Source organism: Heteronotia binoei, chromosome 12 (genome assembly GCF_032191835.1).
Source record: "Heteronotia binoei isolate CCM8104 ecotype False Entrance Well chromosome 12, APGP_CSIRO_Hbin_v1, whole genome shotgun sequence".
Lineage (NCBI taxonomy): Eukaryota > Metazoa > Chordata > Lepidosauria > Squamata > Gekkonidae > Heteronotia > Heteronotia binoei.
Window position 1 is genome coordinate 42,158,408 of NC_083234.1, and position 21,776 is coordinate 42,180,183.

General features: G+C 45.3%; 1 protein-coding gene across 2 annotated transcripts in view; it reads right to left on the minus strand.

The window, feature by feature from the left end:
- Window positions 1–5,646: 5,646 nt before the first annotated feature.
- Window positions 5,647–21,776, minus strand: part of SORBS3 (sorbin and SH3 domain containing 3) — a 90,613-nt gene continuing 74,483 nt past the window's right edge. For both annotated transcript variants that reach the window (XM_060250744.1, XM_060250743.1), the window contains exons 14-21: window positions 19,776–19,861; window positions 17,112–17,158; window positions 16,854–16,968; window positions 13,904–14,029; window positions 11,366–11,878; window positions 8,370–8,464; window positions 7,654–7,760; window positions 5,647–6,596 (exon numbers count right to left, since the gene is read on the minus strand). In XM_060250744.1, coding sequence (XP_060106727.1) covers window positions 6,535–6,596; window positions 7,654–7,760; window positions 8,370–8,464; window positions 11,366–11,878; window positions 13,904–14,029; window positions 16,854–16,968; window positions 17,112–17,158; window positions 19,776–19,861 — 1,151 coding nt within the window. In that variant the 3' untranslated portion in view covers window positions 5,647–6,534. The remainder of the gene's footprint in view (window positions 6,597–7,653; window positions 7,761–8,369; window positions 8,465–11,365; window positions 11,879–13,903; window positions 14,030–16,853; window positions 16,969–17,111; window positions 17,159–19,775; window positions 19,862–21,776) is intronic.

The following is a 21,776-nucleotide window of genomic DNA, read 5'->3' on the forward strand; positions in this document are numbered from 1 at the left end:
CTATCTGAGCGTTACTAGGAGAATAAGGTTTTTGCTTGTACTGACAAAAGCCTGGTGGATAGGCAGGATAGTTTTGTTTTTAATCTATTTGTCCAACAGTAGATTGTGCTTCATAATAAGGAGCAATAGATAGGTACATGTATGCACTTTGTAGAATGGGGTGCCCAATAATTAGTCTTCGTTGGAATTAGCAACATTCTCATCTCACCGTTCAGAAGACTTGATTTTGGTGAAAGACAGATAGGAAATAATGGGTAAGCAGTGGTGCTTGCTCTCCAGGTCGTGGAGAGCTACACTTGAAATTACTGTCACCCAAGAGACACATTTCCTTCCATCACTAGCGTGAGGCCAGCACCTTTCCCATTCCTCCAGCAGCCATTGTTTCAAGCTGGGGACCAAATGCCAACCACAATCTCCACCAGGTGAGGGCCTTGCCCACTTTCCTGAAATACAGGGTGGATGCCACACTGGGAAATTGTACACAGAAAAGCCACATGGTGGCATATTGAAGAGCCACACGGTTCTCAAGCTGCTGAGTCGGTATCACTGTATTAAAGTATTGGGCTAGGATAGGGGAGAGACTGGACATGAAGCTCATTGTGAGTCTTTGGGTCAGTTATTCTCTCGCAGCCTATCCTATCTTAGAAGTGGATAAAATGGAGGAAGGGAAAACCATACACGCTAACAGAAGCTCCTTGGAGAAAGGGCAGGATAAGAGATATAAAAGTGCAAGAGGGTGCACAAAGAACAGTGTGAACAGCATATGCCCATGCTGAAGTCTCTATTGAGGGCTGCAGTGTTAAGTTCTTGGAAATCTGAGCATCCTCCTGGCAACGGGGCTACAGTTTAACCAGGTTGCAATCAAAGGAAGGACAGACAGTGAAGTGAAAATCTTCACCAGCATGGGCTCTGTGAGAAACCCGGCTACATATGGTTCTGGAATTAAGCATGCAAAGTGGAGCTTGGCTGCAAGCAGGCCCAAATTATTGCTGACAGCAGCACTCTTGGGAGGTGTGCCCATGAAACTGTACAGGATACAAGAGGAGTGTCTTGGGATTGTTCAAAACGTTCTAGGGGATGCTGAAGCACAACGCTTATGCAATCTGGAAGTTGCATCCCAGCACTTTGTAATATGTCATAAAGGATCCTGAGGCTCTCCTTTAGGCTCATAAAGTTCCAGGGCTTGCCAAATTCCAGGACTGGGCCTGCACTTTCATGGTTTTAGCCTTCTTCTCATGGTCTCTAGAGGAAGGAGGAAAATAAGACAATAGGCTGTCCCATCCCTTTAATAAGAATCATAATTTATGGAAGTGGGCAGTGGAAGCTTTTCATGGCATAGCTGTAAATAGCATCCCATTAAGCTTCCATTAGAGAGACAGGACATTTTCCTCCAGGCGTTTGGGAACCTTATTCTATGAACTAAACTAATGAGGACCTGAAATATGGGGCAGGGACACTGACCCCTTAATGGCACTCTAGAAAGATCAGAGCCTCTCTGCCGAGAATGTACACATGTACGCGCACACACACACAAGGAGCTAAGAGCATCTTTGCAGATGGGGATTTTAGCCTGCAGCTGGAAAGCTGCCCTTTGTTTTGAGTTGGAGCCTAATTCCGTCTGTGTCCTCAAGTTGTCTATAAACCACAGTAAAACCCTAAAATGACTGGGTCCAAGACAGCTTACAAAGAAATCCAGACAAGAACAGGTGTGTTGCCCAAGCTTGCTGCCACGCTAATCTGTATGTATGTTTTTTTTAATTGAAAAACAAGCTGGGGAGGGGTGTGTGTGTGTGAAGAATCCATAGCCCCACAAAGCAGGAAGATTCCAGCCTGAAAAATTATGAAGAAAAATCTTTTAAAAGGGGGAGCAGCATTTGAGCAAAGCTTTAGAGCCGGAGTGGGGAACCTCTGTCCTGAACTGAGTCCTGTGGCAGCCTCCCTGGGGCTGGTTGGCCAATGAGGATCATGGGGCCCAGCCGCGCTGTGCAGCAGCCTCCCCAGGGCTAGGCAGGGATCACAGGGCGCATGATGTACTGTGCGGCAGCCTCTCTGGGGCCTGGCTGGCTGGCCAAAATTGTTGCAGGGCCTGGAAAGGTTACTGTCACAGTTCAGTTTGCATTTGATTATCCCAGATGGTATGGTCTAATATGCTACTGAGTTCCTGCTGGGCTTTTTTTACAAGCCCTGGACCTATGTAATTGCCTAGGGCGGCAGGCCATGTGTGTGTGCCAGATTAGGTTCTCCCCACATTACTTCAACTAGAAAAACAATTATTTGCATTAATTTTGCTGGCCTGAATCATTTTCCCTCGGTGGAGCACTGTTTTTTAAGTTGATAATTTTTTATGGCCCGCGAATGATGTTATAAATATCCATATGGCCCTTGGCAGAAAAAAGGTTCCCCACCCCTGCTGTAGAGAGAGGGCTGCCAGCTTCTTTAACAAATAACCCTGCTCCTGTGCCATTAACACAGATTACACACTGATCTGTAGCAGGTGAGCCTTTCTTTGTCCAAGATATAATGTGATGGGTAAAGCTTAGTTTCTACATATCTGCCTGTTAACTAAAGGTTCAGAACAGACAGTGGGGGAAAGAGTTGGCAACTGTCAGGTGTTAGAGAAGGAACAAGGAAAGGGGAGACACCTATGCAAACTGGAAGAGGTACACAGTACCAGAGCTTACAAAAAGGCACAAAGCAATTTGTATTAATAACAGTTACTACAAAAAATCCAAAGTCAGTCAGTTTGTAAATAAAAGATAACTTTAGTGAAAAGTCCAAAACAAGAAAGTATTAACAGTGAAGCCACTTATACTGTTCATACATTGACCTATTCAGACTTTGATACTGTGCACCTCTTCTTTTCCAGATATTACAGAAAACCAGGATGAGGTTTTGCCATTCCCCCAATGGTTTTGCTCAATTATGCAAGCCGCCGGGTCCCCATTGGAGAGAAAGGTGGGACAATAATGTAGTAAGGTATAAATGAAGTAAATAAATAAAATTCCCATCCTATTATTCTTCCCATAACTATTTTGCAATCTGACAGGGAAAAAAAATTCAAATTTTAAATTGCTTGCAAATGAGACATGAAAAGCAAATGTATATATAATCTTCAAATTTAACTCTGATTTTGTTTTGCATTGCAGAATTCAGACAGAGACTTCTACATTTCTTTAACACCCTTGCAGATTAAACAGTATGTTTATCTCATCACCTGCACTGAGAGTACATGCCTGATCATCCTAGAAAGATAAGCACAGCAGTTTGATCTTAAAGCTGGAAGGAATCTCAAGGACTTAAAGCATATGCTGAATTGCTTTTCATGATTCCCCGGTGTCTAGGGGCAGAGAGCAGGGTGTTGTCATCCTTGCTGCTGGGGGTGCTGCTGCTCTCTCTCTCTAGCAAAACTTGGCTGGTAAAGCAGATCTTCATGCTGTTGCCTGAGGCACAAAATCCAAATGTCACGCTTCACTTGTTAACATCTGGCTCTATCCCCCTGGAAATGCTTCTATGCAAGTCATATTTAAATGACTGGGAACGCCCATGAAACTGCTTTAGTCAGAGAGCAAGGTCAGTATTGTTTGTTCTAATTGGCAGCAGCTCTCCAAGGTCTCAGGCCAAGGTCTTTCACATCACCTACTACCCGATCCTTTTAGCTGGAGATGCCAAGGACTGAACCTGAGACCTTCTGCATGCAAAGCAGATGTTCTACCACTGAGCCATGGCCCCTTCCCTTCTGGGAACGACACAAGGGCACACCAGGTACACAAATTTTCTGCTTCATAGGCTACATCAATCTGACTCCCACCCTTTCCTTTTTCTCTTCCTTTGCTGGATTTTAGACCATGTGTTCCCAGGGTTAGAAAGGCAAGTGGCATACTCTAAATTGCAACTTGAGCTCAGTGACATTTTTATTGGCAGGACTAGCTGTATAGGCAATAATAGAAGCAGAGCTTTCCCAGAGGGCAGATTTCCTCCTTGTACGCAGTGATTTAGATTTTATTCACCAATGTTTTAGGGTCACCAAACTCAACCTGAAGCCTGGAATTCTCCCAGAATTACATCTGATCTCCAGACTGTGAAAGTCAGTTTCTCTAGAGGAAATGGGAACTATGAAGAGAACTATAGCATCCCATCCCTGTTGAGCTTCCTTACCTTCCAAACTCCACACCTCCAAAATCTTTGGGAAACTTCAGAGTTTGCAACCAGAGGTTTTCAAATTATGTGTCCAGGGTCTGGGAGACATCCCACAAAAGCTTCCCAGGATAGATCCAAGTGGGCAGCTCATCTGAAGAAGTGTGCATGCACACGAAAGCTTACATTATGAATAAAACTTTGTTGGTCTTAAAGGTGAAACTTGACTCCTACTTTGTTCTAAAGCTTCCTAGGAGTTCTCAATCAGATCACCTCAGCACCATCCATTTTCCCTCATGAATGTACAGCCACAGAGGTATGCTCAGTCTTTACTTTCAGTTTGTATGGTGCACAAGTGAGGTCCACAAAGCCAGAACCCCAGGTTGACCACTAAGCACATCAGAATCCTTTGCAATTCACAGGATTCCTTAGCAGACATGCAAGGATGTGCTGGCAGTTCCCTGAAATGGCCAAAAGTTTGAAAACCACTGAGGTCAGCAGCTGAGTCCGGACCTGGCAAAAGCCACTAAACTAAACCATCTCCAGAAGGAAAAGGGGATGGGGGGAACAGCAGCTCCTATTGTTTTACATAAAGGAGAAAATCTGCTCCACCAGGGCTGGTCTCAACCTGCACATTCCTCTTGCCAGTAGCTGGGAGGATGTCAATGTACAGCTGACTTGCTACAGCATGGAAGAGGCCATTGTTAGTCCTACACAAGAAGTCACAGCGGGCACAGATATCTCAGTGTTCCTGGCCCAGCACAATCTTCCCTTTCTCTCCTCCCTTCCCCCCCTCACAGCTGCAAACCCCAACCATTTGAGAATAAGGCCTGCTGTGGTTAAAAGATAGTTTATCACTAGACACTTCTGTCTGGTCTCGACCCCTGACTTCAGGGTGAAAGGAGACCACAGGAATGAAAAGATGAAGGGGTTGAAAGAGCCAAGAGACCAACAGACAGAAAGACGAGTCTTGGAGAGCCCACATCCCTGCTCCCCACCTCACTGGACTTCTGCCTCTAGGAGAAGGAATGAGACACAAATGAAACTGGAAGTTGGGGGGCATACACAAGAGCAGCAGCAAGGACCTCTCCTTGCTTGAGGCTACTGGCACACCCATCACACTGGGAGTAACAACCCACCCCCCTGCAGAAAAGATCAGGCTCCTTTTCAAGGCCCTGATAGCAGGACCAGCCCTAGACTGTCTGGAACCCTAGGCAATGCTAACTTCTTGCAGCCCCCTCCCCCCAGGCACTGATAGTCACTGGGTCACATAGGGGTGTTTAATTCATCACCCCAGAAGGTTGGCACCCTAGGCAATCACCTAGTTTGCCTAATGGCAAATGGCTCTGCTTGGCGATTAGAACAGGCCAGACAAGGGGAGAGTGCACATCATCCACAACCCAGCACGTCAGTATGCAAACTCTGCCTCAAATGGCACGCTACCCCTAAGTGTTCCATCCTCTCTCTTATGCAGACTGTACTTTGCTTGCATTTAAAAACAACAACAAAAAGTGCATTCACATAGAGGATCTGAAATGAAAGGGAATGACAGCAAGCCACTGAGATCAAAGTTCTGAATCAGTCATTACGGTCTGGCGGGGCAAGGGGGGGAGGAGGATGAGTTTAGATCAAAGTTCAGCAAGCTAAGCCTTTGAGTGAAGCCAAAGGAAAAGTTCAGAAATGTTAATACTGGTGGCCATGCAGTGTCACACTGCATAAAGTGCCCAATACAGTTAGTGGTACAGGATCATATTATCTGACTCCAAAACTGCCCAGGAGGCAGAAGAAAGTGGTTCAGGAGAGGCCAGTCAGTTGATCGATTGCAGCCAGAATGTTGGTTGCCTGTGGAGTCTCCAAACAACATATGTGCAGCGTTTGGTACATTCCAGGAGCCTGGATCTTGCTTAGGTGGGAGACTTGATGTGGGGCAATCACAACAGCATAGTCTGTTTTCACCCTTCAGCTACTGCCAGGAGAGCCTATGAGAATCCAGCTGTGTTCACAGAGGAAAGCTGGAGGAGCAACAAAGGTTCAGGAGATCTCTGCAGTGCCTGCTCAGGCCCAGCCTCTTTGTTTTTCAATGCCAAGACAGGAAAGAATGTTTCCTGAATTCTGGAGGGAAAGGAATAAAGCTGCAACTACCCCACATTCAAAGTACCATAGGCGCAAAACTGGAAGACAACAGAGTAAAGGAACAGTGTGGTAAAAGCCCCAGGTCAAGTAACAAACTGCGAGGCCTTGATGAGCAGATATTGGGATCCAGGCTGGTTCTCACACATCGTTTCCTCCCCCTGCTGTGCTTCCAAATTGTGGGCTGCCTCTCCAAGGAAACTGGACCCAAGAGCAGGAGGTTCAGTTTCTTCTTGGCACACATGGGATGCAGGATGGACTGAGGGAGAGTCACACAGGAGCAACGTAATTCCCAGGGAAAGTGCCAAATTTTTGTGTTCTTCTGGATACACCTGAAGTAGAAACAGAAGTACAACAGGAAAGGGTTCAAGGTTGCTCAGGCTGCAGCGAAAACTCTCCTCTAGAGTGCCCTGAGCCAGTATAAATACTGGCAACAAGGAAGCCAAAAATGTACCTTGCTGCCTTGTTCTAAGCACCAGCCAGATGTTCAGCTCTAAGGCACCCCCACACTCTGTGCTTCTGGGGACCTCCTACTGTTCTGGCTGTACATAACCCTCAAGCAGAAATGCTTTTCTACCCACATGCTGCTGAACTGCACAGCCCATAGTGAATGGGAAAACTCAAGAGGAAGAGGCCGTTAATCCATGAAAAAACCTCTGCTTTGCAGGCAGAAGGTCCCAAGTTCAATCCCCTGCATCTCCAGTTAAAAGGATCAGGTAGGAGGTAGTGTGAACGACCTTCAGCTGAGACCCCAGAAAGCAGCTGCCAGTCAGAGTAGACAGTACTGCCCTTGATGGACTGATGGTCTGATTTAATATAGGGCGGCTTATATGTACCTGGTAATGAATGCCAGGCCAACAGAACTGCAGAGGTTCAAGAAGTCCTCTGATTTGTATTATGCTCCTGCCACCTAAATGGCAGCTTTCAATTGGTATCCAAAGTCCAGCCACCGGGACTTTTCTAAGATCATGCAATGGAGCCGCTGAAGCCCTTTCTTAGCTTTAGGAAGAGAATCTTTGCAACAGCCTCTAAGGGGGGCTTTCCTTCCCCACTTCTGGTCCTAGGACTGCCTTCCTTTTGTGTGTGTGTGTATTTTGTGTGTGTGTGCATGCCTGGAAGTCATGGCAGACTTCTGGCAACCCCTAGTGGGGCTGGGAGGCAAGGATGTTCAGAGAGATGTCTTCTTATTGCATGCCTCTGCATCCCAGCCCTGATATTCCTTGGAGGCCACCCACCCAGGTACTTGCCAGGATTGGCTCTGCGTAGCTTCTGAGATCTGATGAGACTGGGCTTGCCTGGACTATCCAGGTCAAGGCCTAGGACCACCTCCCTGACATCATTGTAACATCAGGCTTTGCAGCCAATTCTCCCTTCTTCCCAAAGACATACCCACAAACCAGCCGTCGTCACACTGTTGCATGACGTCTATCCGGTCTCCTTCCAGAAGCTCCAGCTCATCTTCATTTTGAGGTCTGTATTGGTACAGAGCCTTGTATCTGCAAAGCACAAGCATTTGGTGAGCACATGTCTCCTTTATTTATGAGCAAAGAGCCGCAAGCCAGTTTTCTAGCATTTTTTTAAAGTATTCAAAATGCTGAAAACTTAAAAGCAAATAAAATTATGAGTGCGTGCCCTGTTGTTCTAGAGTTCTTCTCTGCAGGCTGTGCGAGCTGCAATGAACTGAGCTATGCTTTACACATGGAAAAGGAATGTCCCGAGGCAAAGTCTCTGGCTGCTGTCCTCCCCCCCATCTCATCCTCCCCTGTGGGGGGCTGGGGAAGGCACATCAGCTTGGAAGTGCTGAGTTGTCTCATCCTTTCAAACAAGGAGCTGGAGTCTGCAACGCCTGGCAAAAGGCTGGTCAAGGTGCAGGTACAGCAGCCAGCAGCTTCCGCTTCCTTAGGCACTGTATGAGCCGCACGGAGAAAAAGGGCCCTTGTTCCCAGCACAATCCAGACACTGTCCCAGTCTGGCACCCCAGGAGGCCGTCTGCAGCCAGCCCTCCCCACGGGTCACTTCACAGGGATGCATGGCCTGGCCAGCTGCCAGCCCAAGCATGGTTTCCCCTCTCCACCATTCCACCACGGGTAATTAGCCTGGCTTACGGAGTCCACTGTATGTCGGCTGGGGCAGCTTCAGAGGGGCGCTTAGTGGTGCTTGGTTGGGAAGCTCGAGGAGCAGCTGCTTCAAGGGCTGAGCTCTGCAGAGAAAGGAGGGTGACATGCTGAGCACCACCTGAGCCAAGAAGTCGGACAGAAGCACAAGGGAGGGAGGAAAACATTTCTCAAAACGGGCAGAGGGTTCAAGAGTGGAAATGGACAAGGTAATGCTGAAGGATGGCACCATAGCCCACCTGTGGGACACAGAGGACTATTAATAAGTACAATATTGAATGTGGTGAATGAGGAGAGGAAAGGACCTAGAAATCCTTGCTGATTCTATGGCATACCCAAGAAGTGCAAATTCTGTTCCAAAGTAAATAAAGAAAATAATCATAATGCATTTTTGTTTGCCACAAAGGACTATAGAAACAATAAAACAAGGAATTAATAATACAGTTATGGCACATATGGAAAACTGAAGGACAAAAGATCTTTGTAGATATGAAATTAAGGGCCACTCAGAAAGGAAGTGGGGAGCTGTCTTTAGATTGGATACTTAGCCTCCTCTGCCCGATTATTTGGAGCTCTGTTTGAGGTTGAATTTCTTTCTTTTTTTGGGGGGGGGGGATATAAATCTCTCCAGCCTCCATGACTTTCACTTAGAGCCAAACTAAACAATATGTTTTCCCACAAGTCAGGTCAGGCCCCCCAGGGCCATTTCAGGTTAGGAAAATGCCATCAGAGGGGGTAAAACCCCTTTCCCCCCTGTACTGTGGGTTCCTGATCTGAATTTGGCCCCAGTGTGCTTGGAAACAGAGTTTCCAACAGCTGCTGTATGATTAGAATCAGGTTAGGGAAATCCTGACCCAACTTGTGGAGAAACATATAATCTAGTTTTGCCCTAACTGTGAAGGATAGACAAGAAGCTAGATGCTTTGTGAATGGATTGCAAGCATGGCTTTTGTTGCTAAATAGTATCTATTGAGGTTTCTTAATTTGGAGTGAGGCCCTGGTGAGTAGGGAGTGGAAGTTTAAGAATTCTTCCACTATGTCCCTTTCTCAACCTCAAATAGTACTCCAGTACTGCTCTTGGGCAAATAGCAGCTTCAGGGGAGCCATCTGTAATCAGGGTATAGAAGAGGGGAAAAACCCTCCCACTGTTGTCTTGATCCAAATTGAGGGTGCCTGCAGCTGCTATCCAAACTGAGGGTGCCTGCAGCTGCTATTCAGTATTTAAAAAAAACTCCTGATAGAACATTAACAGATCTCCCAGCCTCTTGTACAGTTTGGCCCTCAAGACTAACCCAGTTTATTTGATTCATATTAGTCTCTGGGCCTAAAGACTGGAAAATAGCCAATGTCATACTGATTTTTAAAAAGGGATCAGGAGAAACTGTAGCTTAATGTGTTATTGAAGACAGAAATGTTGAATACATGGAAGGACAAGCCTTGTTGAACAGGAATCAGCATGGTTTCTGGAAAGGTAAATCCTGCCCCACCTAACATTTATAATTTTTTTAGAGTTTCAACAAGCAGGCAGAAAGGATAACCCGATAGACACTGTATACTTGGTCTTCCAAAAATGTTTGACATGGGGCATTTCCAAAGATTGTTAGTACATTTAACAACCATAGGGTAGAAGAATCTGTCCTTTCATGGCAGTTGTTTTAAAAAGCACACACACAGAGTGAGAATAAATGGGCAGTCTTCACTGTGGAGGGAGTGGAACAGTGAGGCGCTGGGATATGTGCTGGGATGAGTGCTATTTAATTTATTCATAAATAACCTGGATCTGGGAGTAAACAGAAGTAACCAAATTTGTGAATGACACCAAACTGATAACAATGGTGAAAACATAAGGGGGTTATTTGAGGTGCTCCAAAAGAACCTCTCCAAACTAGACAACTGAATGGACCATGAAATGGCACATAAAATTCATGGTCCATAAATGCAAAGTAATGGCATCGGGGGGGGGGGAATACATTTAAAAAATAAAAATAAAAAAAGGACTAGGAATCATAGATAGAGAATAAAACTGCCAGCATAGCAATGCTCTCATGCAAGCCCTCGGTGTGGCCTCATTTGCAATACTGTGCACACTTCTGGTCACTGCATCTCAGAAAGAGCTGAAGGGCTGGGGAAAGTGCAGCAAAAAGCAACCAAAATGATCAGCGAGTTGGAGCATCTACATGCCCTGTGAGGCAAGGCTAAAACATCTGGGAGTAGGGAAAAATGCAACTAAGAATGGCATGACAGAGGTTTCCAGAACTACATATGGGAATGGGGAAGAGAAAGCAGACAGAGGGAAACTTTTCTCCCTCTCCTATAATACTAAGGGTCCTCCCTATGAAACTGACTGGCAGCAAATTAAAGACAGACAAAAGGAAATTGTGCTTCACATAATGAGTAGTTGCCTTGTGGAACTCACAGCCACAAGTATGAGGCAAAGATATTGGCTTAGATGAACCTGGAAAAGCGTTGGAGGAAGAGGGAAGACACAGATCCCTTCTCTTGTTTGTCCATTTTGCTATTTTTTTTTAAACATACATGCCCCAGCCCACATTTTATATATTTGTGGGGGACAGAATTTAAACCCTTAGGTCTGTCACCATAACACCTAATCTGAGCCTCTGTCGCAGCACCCCCCTTCCAGTGTCAGGTTAATAACAGCTCACCTATCAAAGGACTGTTGAAAGGAATGTTGCGAGAAAGTATGGGAAGCACAAAGAACACTTCAAAAAACCTTGTATAAATGCTGAGACATATCTGCTCTTTCAGCTCATTTTATGTTTCTAGTTGCAAAACTGGCATCCTTTGCCACTTGGAATTTGCTAGGTTATTTAATCCCATTGCCTCTGAAAATATGAAATTGTTCTCACTGTCAAGTGAATGGGGAGGACTTCAGGATCTCCCCAGAGCCAGAATGTAAGTAAGTTCTCCCTAGTGCTGTAGAAGTGGGGAAAGGAAACGCCTAACAAGAACACAGCCAGACATCTCACCTGCAAGGGAAAGAGCACTCTTGGTGGTAAAGCTGAGGTAGGGACAGCAGGCCGTGGCATCTCCTGCTTCTGGAAGGTCAAGACCGTCTGTGGGGTGCTAGATGCTGTTACTGGACTCTGGTTCGGGGGAGAGAATAAGGCAGGTCGAGGAGCACTCTGGGGTCTGTGGGGCACAGCCTCAGAGTGTTTTAGTTTGGGGGACACGGGGAAAGTGAATCCAGAATGGCTAGAGGAGGATGAGAGCACATCTGTGGCCAGGGAGCTTCGCAGGGTTGAAGGCAAAGTGTCAGACTGCCATCTGCTGCCCGGGCTGGGTGAATGCAGCTGGGATGGTGAGCCGGAATGGGCTGTCCGGAGACTTGGGGAGGGAGGAAACTCCTCTGCATTCTTCACTCGTGGCTCCTTCAAGACCTGCACATAGTTAGCTGGGAAAATGCCTTGCCGGCTGGTGCCAGAGATGCGGCCTTCGTACCAATTCTGGTCCACTCTGCGAACCAGGCAAATGCGCTCCCCCTAGCAACAAGGGAAGAGGAGGGAAAGAGTTAGAACATCCTCAGCAATTTCCACTAAGGCAGGGCCAGCGTGAAACTTCCAGCTCTTTGTAGTTAAAAACTGAAGCCTGGTTCCCCAATACAATGGAGCCATCTTGATACACCTGCAGACTCTTTCAGCCAAGCTATAAGTTATCCTGCCCCACTGGTCCCTCCGGTTCATCCTTAGTAGAAGCAACCCCAGCTAATCTTGCCTTATGGAGGAAAACAATCTCCTGAAATACAACACGACTCATTTTACCCCAGGAAGCACTCCTTTTGGCATGTGGTTTTTTTGTTGTTGCTGAAAAAGAAGGTCTCTGGATAGGTTTTATGGCCAACAGCAAGGTAGCTTAGCGATTAATGGTATGTGTGTGTGCTGATAAGCCATCAATGGCAATAGCTTTTAGTGTGTATGCAGAAGCCAATGCCCCACATGCGGCATAATAACCCATCTTCCGCACTAAACTTATAGTTGGAAGCACGTTTCACGTAGCATTCTGTTGTGTGTGAAACAACCCTTGCGTGGTCTCCTGCATAGTCACAAAAAATAGAAACTGTACACAATCATGCAGTCAGCCAACAGACAAAAATGCTACAATCACTGCCTCGGAGCAAAGCAATGATCAGCATGAATGGGAACAACAGCTGTAGTCTATCAGGAAGGCAAGATCAGACTGCTGACTGAACCTCTTCCAGCTTCCCAGAGATGCTGCTGGGCCCAGAGTGAGTTTTGGCTCACCATCACCTTCTCCAACTTAAACAACAATCTTGGCTCTTACACTGCCTGTACCAGCCAACTCAGGTGATAAATAACTAGGTATGTCAGTGAACACCCTCTCAAGCCCATTTAGAATGCCTTATTTTAGGAGACTGGCGCACCTCTGAGAAGGATTACATGTTCACATCTACAAAAGAGAAAATGACCTTCAGTGTTCTTTTTTTAAAACTTCTTTTTGTTTCTTTGTTTGTGGTGGCAGGGGAACAAAGTTCCAAATATTTTTTAACAACTAGAAAATGTTCAGCATCTGCAAAACAACCCCATGTTCAGAGGCATCACTTAGCTATACACAGATTCCTGTCCTTCCTTCCCAGCTTCACGACAACCCTCTTCCCAGAAGCCCCCAGGTATCCCTGCTTACCCCAATGCAGTTTGCAAAATAACCACCACATGAAACATCTCTGAGTGCTGTTGAGTTGTCTGTTTTTAAAATGTTTTTGTTGTATTTTATTGTTTTATCATATGTTGTACTCTGCCCTGAGTCCTACAGGGAATGGGCGGAATAGAAATATACTAAAATAAATAAATAAATAACCCAGTACAAAGTTTCAGAGGGGAGCCATGTTGGTCTGCAATAGAACCTCCGGGTTCACCAAGAGACCAACAAGCAGCACCTTAAGAGACCAACAAGATTTGGAGGTACAGGCTTTCGAGGCAAATCTCCCTTTGTCAGATACGGGACAAATGGAGCTTTGACTCTCAAAAGCTTATATTGCAAAAATCTTGTTGCTCTCTGAGATGCTTCTAGACTCAATTCCAGCTGTTCCCATGCAAAGCTTTCAGAATAATGGTCAGGACACAGCAAAGAATAAGTAGGTTAATGCTCAGTTAAGCAAAATTGCACAAAATGTCTCTCTAAGTTATGTTTTGTATAGTGATGTTCTTTGGTGCATCATTTTCCAAGGGGAAAGGGAGAGGAAAAGGTCCAGGATGAAGAATAAAATCCAGGCCAGCTGGCAGATTTTGGAAGGTACCGCTAAAAGGCCATAATTTTTAAGTTATTACTTTTTTAAACCTCCATGGGAGGCTCCATTTTGGATGTTCTGCCTTGGGCATCAATAGATCTTTGGCCAGCTGAGATTCCACTTTATGAGAAGCAGAGACAGATGATCAGACAGACAGTAAGGAGCAGGCTTTGAAGCCCCTTCCTGCTGGCCCCATTTAGAGCTTGAATATATCCTCCCACCAGTGGCCTCCCTAATTTTCTGCTTTGTTTGGCTTTGGTACCTTGCGAAATGACAGCTCCACCTGCAGGTCTCCTTTGAAGTTGTACTGAGCCACAGCCTCTCCATACTCCAGGACTTGGATGGTGGGGGATTTGATGGGCTTGGGGATTTCTGTTGGAGGAAGCACCTATTTAAAAGAGAAGCAGCAACTGGTTATAGTATTATTGCCAAGAACGCAGGATTCTTGAATTTTAATTCCATGCTGAATTTATGGGAAAGTCATATTTCCAAACTTCCAGCATTGTTGGGCCATCTGGAACTCAGAGAAAAGGACAATCATGTACCATGCTGGTTGTTTACTGTCTCAACTGCTGACAATCTATCTCCGCAAATATGGGGTAGTTTGGACTTCCATGTTCAAGCAATGCTGAGAAGGGAAGGGATTGTATGGATTTATTCACATAGTGCTTGCCCTACACCTCATGTTTTGCAAGTTGTCTGCTTCCAAGGTACCACCACAACTTAACTACCAGGAAACTTTACTGTACTGCAGAAGATTCCAGGGCATGTTCTAGATATGGGTGTTGAACTCATTTGTTATGAGGGCCAGATCTGCAACCTTGTTGGGTTGGGCCATTTGTGTCATAAAATGTAATGCCAGGTAGGGGAGATATAAACTTTATAGAGAACACAAACAAATACACACACACACACAGAGCCTAATCCACCTCATTGACTTGTTGAGCCTCAGCCAATAAAAGGAAGAGAGGCTTGGCTTAGTAGCTCTGTTGTGCAACTGAGAGAGCCTGGCAAAGCTAGCTCTCCTTCCCCTACTTCCTCCTCAAGGGAGGAGCTTTGCTCTGCAGCTCCTGTGCAAGTGAGGAAGCCTGGCAAAGCAAGTTGTGATGCAGAAGTAAGCAAGAGAGGGAGAAGGAAGCAGACAACAGTGAGTTGCTTGCAGGCCTGATAGGAGCCCTCTGTGGGATCTGATTCGGCCCCTGGGCCACATGTTTGACACCCCTGTTCTAGAGTGCCTATCAGTTTACATGAGGCACTAGGTATTGACTATGGCTCTACTTGAATAAAGTGTGGACCCTACAACACACTCAATACCTCCTGAAGTTGTGCATTTCAAAAGAAGATCTGAAGTAGTAGCCTAGAGATTTCATCAATGAGCAGCACCCAATAAGTTCCCAAGAAACCTCTGTGTCCTACATTGACAATCACTGGTTTAAGTCACAGCCTGTCCACCTCTTCTCTTCTGTTTGGCTTTGCCATCCCTTGCTGCAGACTTAATTTTGTGGCAACACAAGCACAGATAATGTCTATGGCTTCCCCTAAACAACGTATCTCAGCGAAGCGAAAGCTTCTGCCCACAAAACAGTGAAGAGTTGCTCTGTGATGATTTCAAGAGGTCATCTTTCCATGTTATGCATGAACTGTGCTGCATAGTGCTTTGAAACTCTCTGGTTCCTAAATTCCCATTGCACTAAGAAACAGGTGCCAAGATATAGAAGGCAATATCAGTTCTCAGCATCTCCCATTTTTTTTCCTACGGGTCCAAGTTTTTAAAAAGCTGCAATCTGCAAGTCCTTCCCCCTCCAGCTCCACCTCTTCTTATTACCTGAAACAGGTTTATGCTCCTGGATGTACAGTTACTGTCTCAGATAGGAAGCAAGGCAGCCATTCATATGTATGGGAGGGAACTGAAGTGCTACATGGGCAATGCAATCCTAAACACGGCTACACCCTTTCAAACCAATAAATGCAATGTATTGAGAAGAATGTATTTCCTAAGAATGCTTAGGATTGCACTGATGGAGACACAGCTGTGGTGGGAAGCAAGTGCTGCACCTTTTCCCAACATTGGTTTGCTCAGCCTTCACTGGGAGAGACACCCCACTCTGCGTATGCACCCCACCTCCAGGGCTCTGTGCAGCACACAGGCCCCTCCTCCCACTCTCTTTCTGCATACAATGATGGCCATTTTGCTAGTTTATCAACAGTGGCCTTGAAAGGGCTAATTGGGCAGTCAGATTCCACAGTTTAACTATGCCCTGTATGGAAACATTGTTCCTTTGTTTTGGAACAAACTGCTTCTTGCTTTTTTTTTTTTTAAATGCATCCTCCTGTGGGACTCTTCTAGCTTTTTCTTTTGCCTCCAAGGTCTGCTTCCCTCAGATGGCCAGAAAAATCAGAAATCGTCTGCTGCCTTCAAAAATTTTTGCTCCTCTTCTCTTGGGCCTTTCACCAGCACCTGCCCCCTCCCATGAGCATCTTTTGTAATGCTGCCTCCGGCACAAAGCACTAGTCCTCATCCCCCGTTGAAATGAATCATACAGTAAGTGGAACCAAAGTGGAAGCACGCTCTTCCTCCTGTTTCCTGTCACCTACTTCCTTCCCCTCCCTCCCTCTCCTGTGCAAAATTTTAGATTGTGAAATCCTCAGAGTGAAACCATGCTTTCTTGCTATTCTGTAAATATTGATGGGGTTTATAACATTGATGGAGTTTATAATGACTCAGTGAAACCTCTGGTTTTGTCCCTCAGCTGCAGCTGAAGTGAAATTTAAGTTGTGTAAATAGATTTTGCCATACGATTCACTTCTCCAGGGATCTCTTTTGTCCTCCTAAAGGATTATAGCCATCCCCTAAGTGAAAGACCCCCTACTCAACTTCTTCAACATACTCCTCATGCAAACACAATGTATGTTCATCCATGAGTGTCATATTATACCTAAAAAACCTGTAGTGTCTTGGGGGAACAGTGAGAAGAAAGGAAGGACACAAAGATAGGTAAAACCAAAAAGGGTAATGTTTCTGAAACACAATTTTTTTTGCCACAAAAGCTGGCTTCTGCACTACTAACTCTGCCCTTAAAGCTGAACAAATTTAATCAGAAGAATGTTGGCTGCTACCTGTTTCTACCACATGCCAAATAAAACATGTATCCCGATGTGCAAGTAGGGTATTGTCCCAGGATAAGCAAGGTCATGCTCTTCAAAAGGCTTACCTCCACATAGTTGGCAGGGAAAATGCCCACCCTGCCATGGTGTTCTCCTTCCAGCCAGTTTCTATCGACTTCCTTATGGATATAGACAATGTCACCCTTCTGCAGAGTTAGTTCCCTGAAAGGTCAAACGGCAGCATAGGAATCCACCAACAGAAACAGACCACATTAAAAAACAAAACACGAGCCATGTACATATGCTAATAATAATGCAAAGAGACCAAACATTGCTAAAAACCCTCCAGGTACCACTGTACTCACTTTGGAGACTCTGCCTGGAAGTCAAATTTGAGGCGAGCAGCTTTCATCTGGAGAGAGAACAAAATGGATTAAAGGGGATATGAAGTTTGAAAAATACCCATCTGGAGCCTTTGCCACTGGATTTCAGAAGGACACCTGGGCCCCTAGCCAGCACAGGCACACAAAACAAAACAAAACAAAAAATGCAACTGGAAACCTCAGGATCAGATCAAAGCGAATACATTCCACTAGACTGCAGGAGTCTATTGGCTGAGAAAGAAAGCTTAGTTCCACATGAACAACAGCAAACATCTTTCAGGACTTGCCAAAGAGGTTTAGTTCAGGCAGCAAGTGCTTTACTATTGTGCTGCCAGCCTTCTTTCTATGTCCAAGCATACACTGACAACAAGGGAAGAATTTGTGCTGATCGAATTCCAGTAAGAATATTCCAGGATTCTCCTCTGTTGTCTCCCACTTCTAGAAAGGAAGTAACATACACGGATCTGCCTTATACTGAATCAGATCATTGATCCATCAAGGCTGGTATTGTCTTCTAAGACTGCCAGTGACCCTCCAGGGTCTCAGGTAGAGGTCTTTCATATTAACTACTGCTCTGGTCCTCTTCAATTGGAGATGCTAAGGACTGAATTTACGACTTTCTGCATGCAAAAAAGAGGCTCTTCCATTGAGCCACAGCCACAACCCCTTGGACAGAGGCTAGGCTTATCCAGCCTCAAAAATTCACAGAGATTACGGTCAGATTTTACTCCAGCAGCATCTTAGAGATCCAGCTAAGACAGAGGTCCTGTACCTGAACTGAGGGGGATTAGAGTCGGGCCTCCAACTCCCAACCCTGGACAGTGCATCTCTTGTTCCAGCTCAGAAGGTGAAGAGTCTGGGAGTGATACAGGATGCTTCACTTACTATGAAGGCCCAGGTCACAGCAGTTGCTCAATCTGCCTTTATTACCTTTGGCAGGCCAGACAACTGGCACCCTATCTATCCCCCCCAGGATTTAGCTACAGTGATCCATGCAACGGTCACTTCCAGGCTGGATTACTGTAACTTGCTGTACACAGGCTTCCCCTTGGGACCGATCTGGAAACTCTAACTGGCGCAAAATGCGGCAGCATGGCTGCTAACTGCACTGCCTTTACAGGCAAGCATCGAGCTGCTTCTGCGCCAATTGCACTGGCTACCAATTGAGTACCAGATCCACGTCAAGGTTTTGGTATTGATGTTTAAAGCCTTACACAGCCTGGGACCGACATACTTGAGGGACTGCCTCTACCCATATACACCACAGAGGTTGCGATCTGCTACCCAACACATCCTGACCCGAAGGACACCCGTTTTGCTTCAACCAGGACCAGGGCTTTCTCAGCTCTGGCCCTTGCCTGGTGGAATCAGCTCCCTATGGAGATCTGGGCCCTACCTGAGTTATTACCATTTTGTAGGGCCTGTAAAGACAGAGCTATTCTGCCAGGCTTTTGGTTGAGGCAGTGGGCATCCTATTCCAGCTACTATTCTGTCAGTTGGGCTCCCTTGTTGTGACATCATGCATTACAGCCTTGTCGAGACATCATGTTTCACTATGGTGCTATCTTATTTATTATTACTATCATTTCTTCTTGGGCCAAAAATTGCTTTATTCTGGAAAATGTGCACTTTCGACTTGTGATTCACCTTATTTTGTTCTATTGTTCTTGGTTTGCTAATTTTATTGTAATGTTTTTAAATTTAAATTAAATTGTAGGGTTTTATTGTTGTTCAGTTTATGTTGTGATCCGCCCTAAGCCCATTATGGGAAAGGGTGGAATATAAGCCTACTAAATAATTAAGCCTACTAAATAACAATATTTTGGGGGCATAATCTTTCTAGAGTCAAAGCTCCCTTCATCTCTCTCAAAATTACTAGGGTTATGTAAAAGAAGAGTAGGTTTTATACCCAGCTTTCCACTACCATAAGGAGTCTCAAAGTGGCTTACAATCTCCTTCCCTTCCTCTCCCCACAACAGCCACCTTGTGAGTCAGGTGGGACTAAGAGAGTTCGGAGAGAATTCTGACTGGTCTGAGGTCACCCAGCAAGCTTCACGTGGAGGAGTGGGGAATCAAACTCGGCTCTCCAGATCACAGTCTGCCACTCTTAATCACTGCACTACGCTATACTCTATCCCCACTTTAAATAAAAATGTGAAGTGCTGGATTTTCCTTCATCTACCTCCTCTCTTAGTGGGCACAAAATAGGAGTTAAAGTGTGTTAATGATTTATTAGCTAAAAGCAAACATCTGTGTGACTATGGCCTGAATTAGTTGTCTCAGAACAGCTAAACATGCCACTTGGGAAGGAAAAACATATAAGTGTTGTTATCAACACTGGGGAGATAAGATGGGATAAAGTTTTAATTAAAAAAAATCCTCAGTGGTATTTATGCGCCAAAGCTGGGGGAAGATACCTTCTGACCACAAATGCAGTGACTGTACAGACATATGAGCTTTTCAAGTGGCAGTTCAATGGAAGTCCCCAGAGTACCCTAGGAATCTGATGAGAATTCAGTTAGAACCTTTTGACATCCTACTTCCAGGGAGTGCAAATGGGCATAAACCAGTTTTATGTCTTCAACCTATTATTTGTGTCCTCTTGCATGGAGATACCAGGCAAGTGGTTAGAACTTCCCATCTCACCTTGTTCTCTTCTTTCTTTGTGGGACTATCCAGGACTGCGTCCAAAGCCTCAGGAAAGGGGATTCTCCCCACATGCCTCAAAGGATCTGTGTGAAAACATATAAATAAAACCTCTCTTGGTTATTTCTTAAAACTGCCTTTCCTAGCAACTACAGTGATTCAAGGGTGCTTAGTAAAGGTCTGAAAGCAGGTAACAGACAATGAAAAGCAAGCTAATTATCCCTTAACAAAATGCTGCCCAGAATAATTATCTGTAAACCACCCATCTACAAAGCACAAACTCACATGTCTTCAAGAGGGTACCTCCACACATACTCTGAGGGAGTATTATATAAAAGCAGAACTACCACTAAGAATGAGCAAAGGCTCACCGTACAACTTGGCATGAGATTTCAACATGAAGGAGGTTCTAAAACAGGCGTGGCCAAACTTGCTTAACATAGGAGCCACACAGAATAAACATCAGATGTTTGAGAGCCAGAAAACATGAACATCAGATGTTTGGAAGACACAAGACAGGAAGACAGGCAGGCAAATAGGTGGGGGGAGGGGAGGGAGAGGAGAAAAGAAAGCAACTTTAAATGCATTGCAAAAGCTGCTATTTGGTTTGGCTTGGAGAAGTGATTTAAAGAGAGAAATGTCTTCTCCAAGCTGGCTGACAAGGCAGGCTTCAAGAGCCACACAATATCTGTGAAAAAGCCACAATGTGGCTCCCGAGCCACAGTTTGTCCACCCCATTCTAGAAGGTCTCTAGGGGTGCACAGGAGCATAATAGAAAAGACAGTCCTTTAAGTATGCTGCTCTCCCCAACTGTGTAGGTTCTAAAGATCAAAACAACCAGCTTGCATTGAACTCAGAATCATACTGGTTAGTGTAGCTGTTCCAAGAAGAAAGTAACATACTCCTCTTTGTACATCCTAACTAATAGCCAAGCAGCCCTATTTGTACTAACGTCCAGATCATCTTGAAGGACAGCTCCACATACATCGTACTGCAACAGTTACAGAAGCATGAGTCTGTGCAGCCAGGAGCATAGAATGCTGGAAGGGAAATAATTTCTTCAACAATTGCAGCTGATAGAATAAATTCTTTGCCACTGCATTTACCTGACCTTCTAACAAAGACCTTCTAACAAAGCTTTTTACCAAATAAACTTAAACTTACCCTATCCAAAGTGGGCAGAGCACTTTACTGACTAGAATTACCTCCATCTTGTCTGAGACAGAGGCCATGACTCAGTCGGAGAGCAGCTGCTTGGCATGCAGAAGGTATCAGGTTCAGTCTCCAATATCTCCAGTTAAAGATCAGGTCAAAGGTGATGTAAAAGACCTCACCCTGAGACCCTGGAAAGCTGATGCCAGTCTGAGTAGACTATGATGGATCAATGGTCTGATTCAGTATAAGGCAGCTTCATGTGTTCATCTGGATTACATTTTGGCTTGTTCTTCCTCAGTCACCCAACCACAACCTCCAAGCACTGGCACAGAGAGTGCTGCCTCTGACAGATTGTTCAAAGTATATGCCAATGACATGCAGCTCTATAACTTCCCAGACCCATCAATGACACTCACCTCAAAAGCTGCTTAGACATTCCATTTAGAAATCCTCCACTGTGTCTCTCAGGGTCAAGTGACACATCATGATTTGTCATGTGCAAGGCCCAGGTTCCTCTAACCATACTTTGACTGAGACAGTCAGGTACAAGGGAACTCAGTTCCCAAGCATTTGGGAGCATGATCGGGACTGGGGAAAAGGGTCTTCAGCCTTCCCCCCATGCCATTTTCCCCACTTGAAATGCCCCTGGGGAATCACTACTTGCCCTGTTGGGGAAGCCGATGTACATGTAGCCGATGAATACATGAGCAGCCTCACAACAGACAAATAATGTCTCCATGGGATCATTTAAGGCGGGAAAACAGCACAGGTTGAAGCTCCTTTTTCTTCCATTGTGTTATAGTCCTGATCCAAAATCAGGGCACTGTACACCTGGGGAATAAGTTC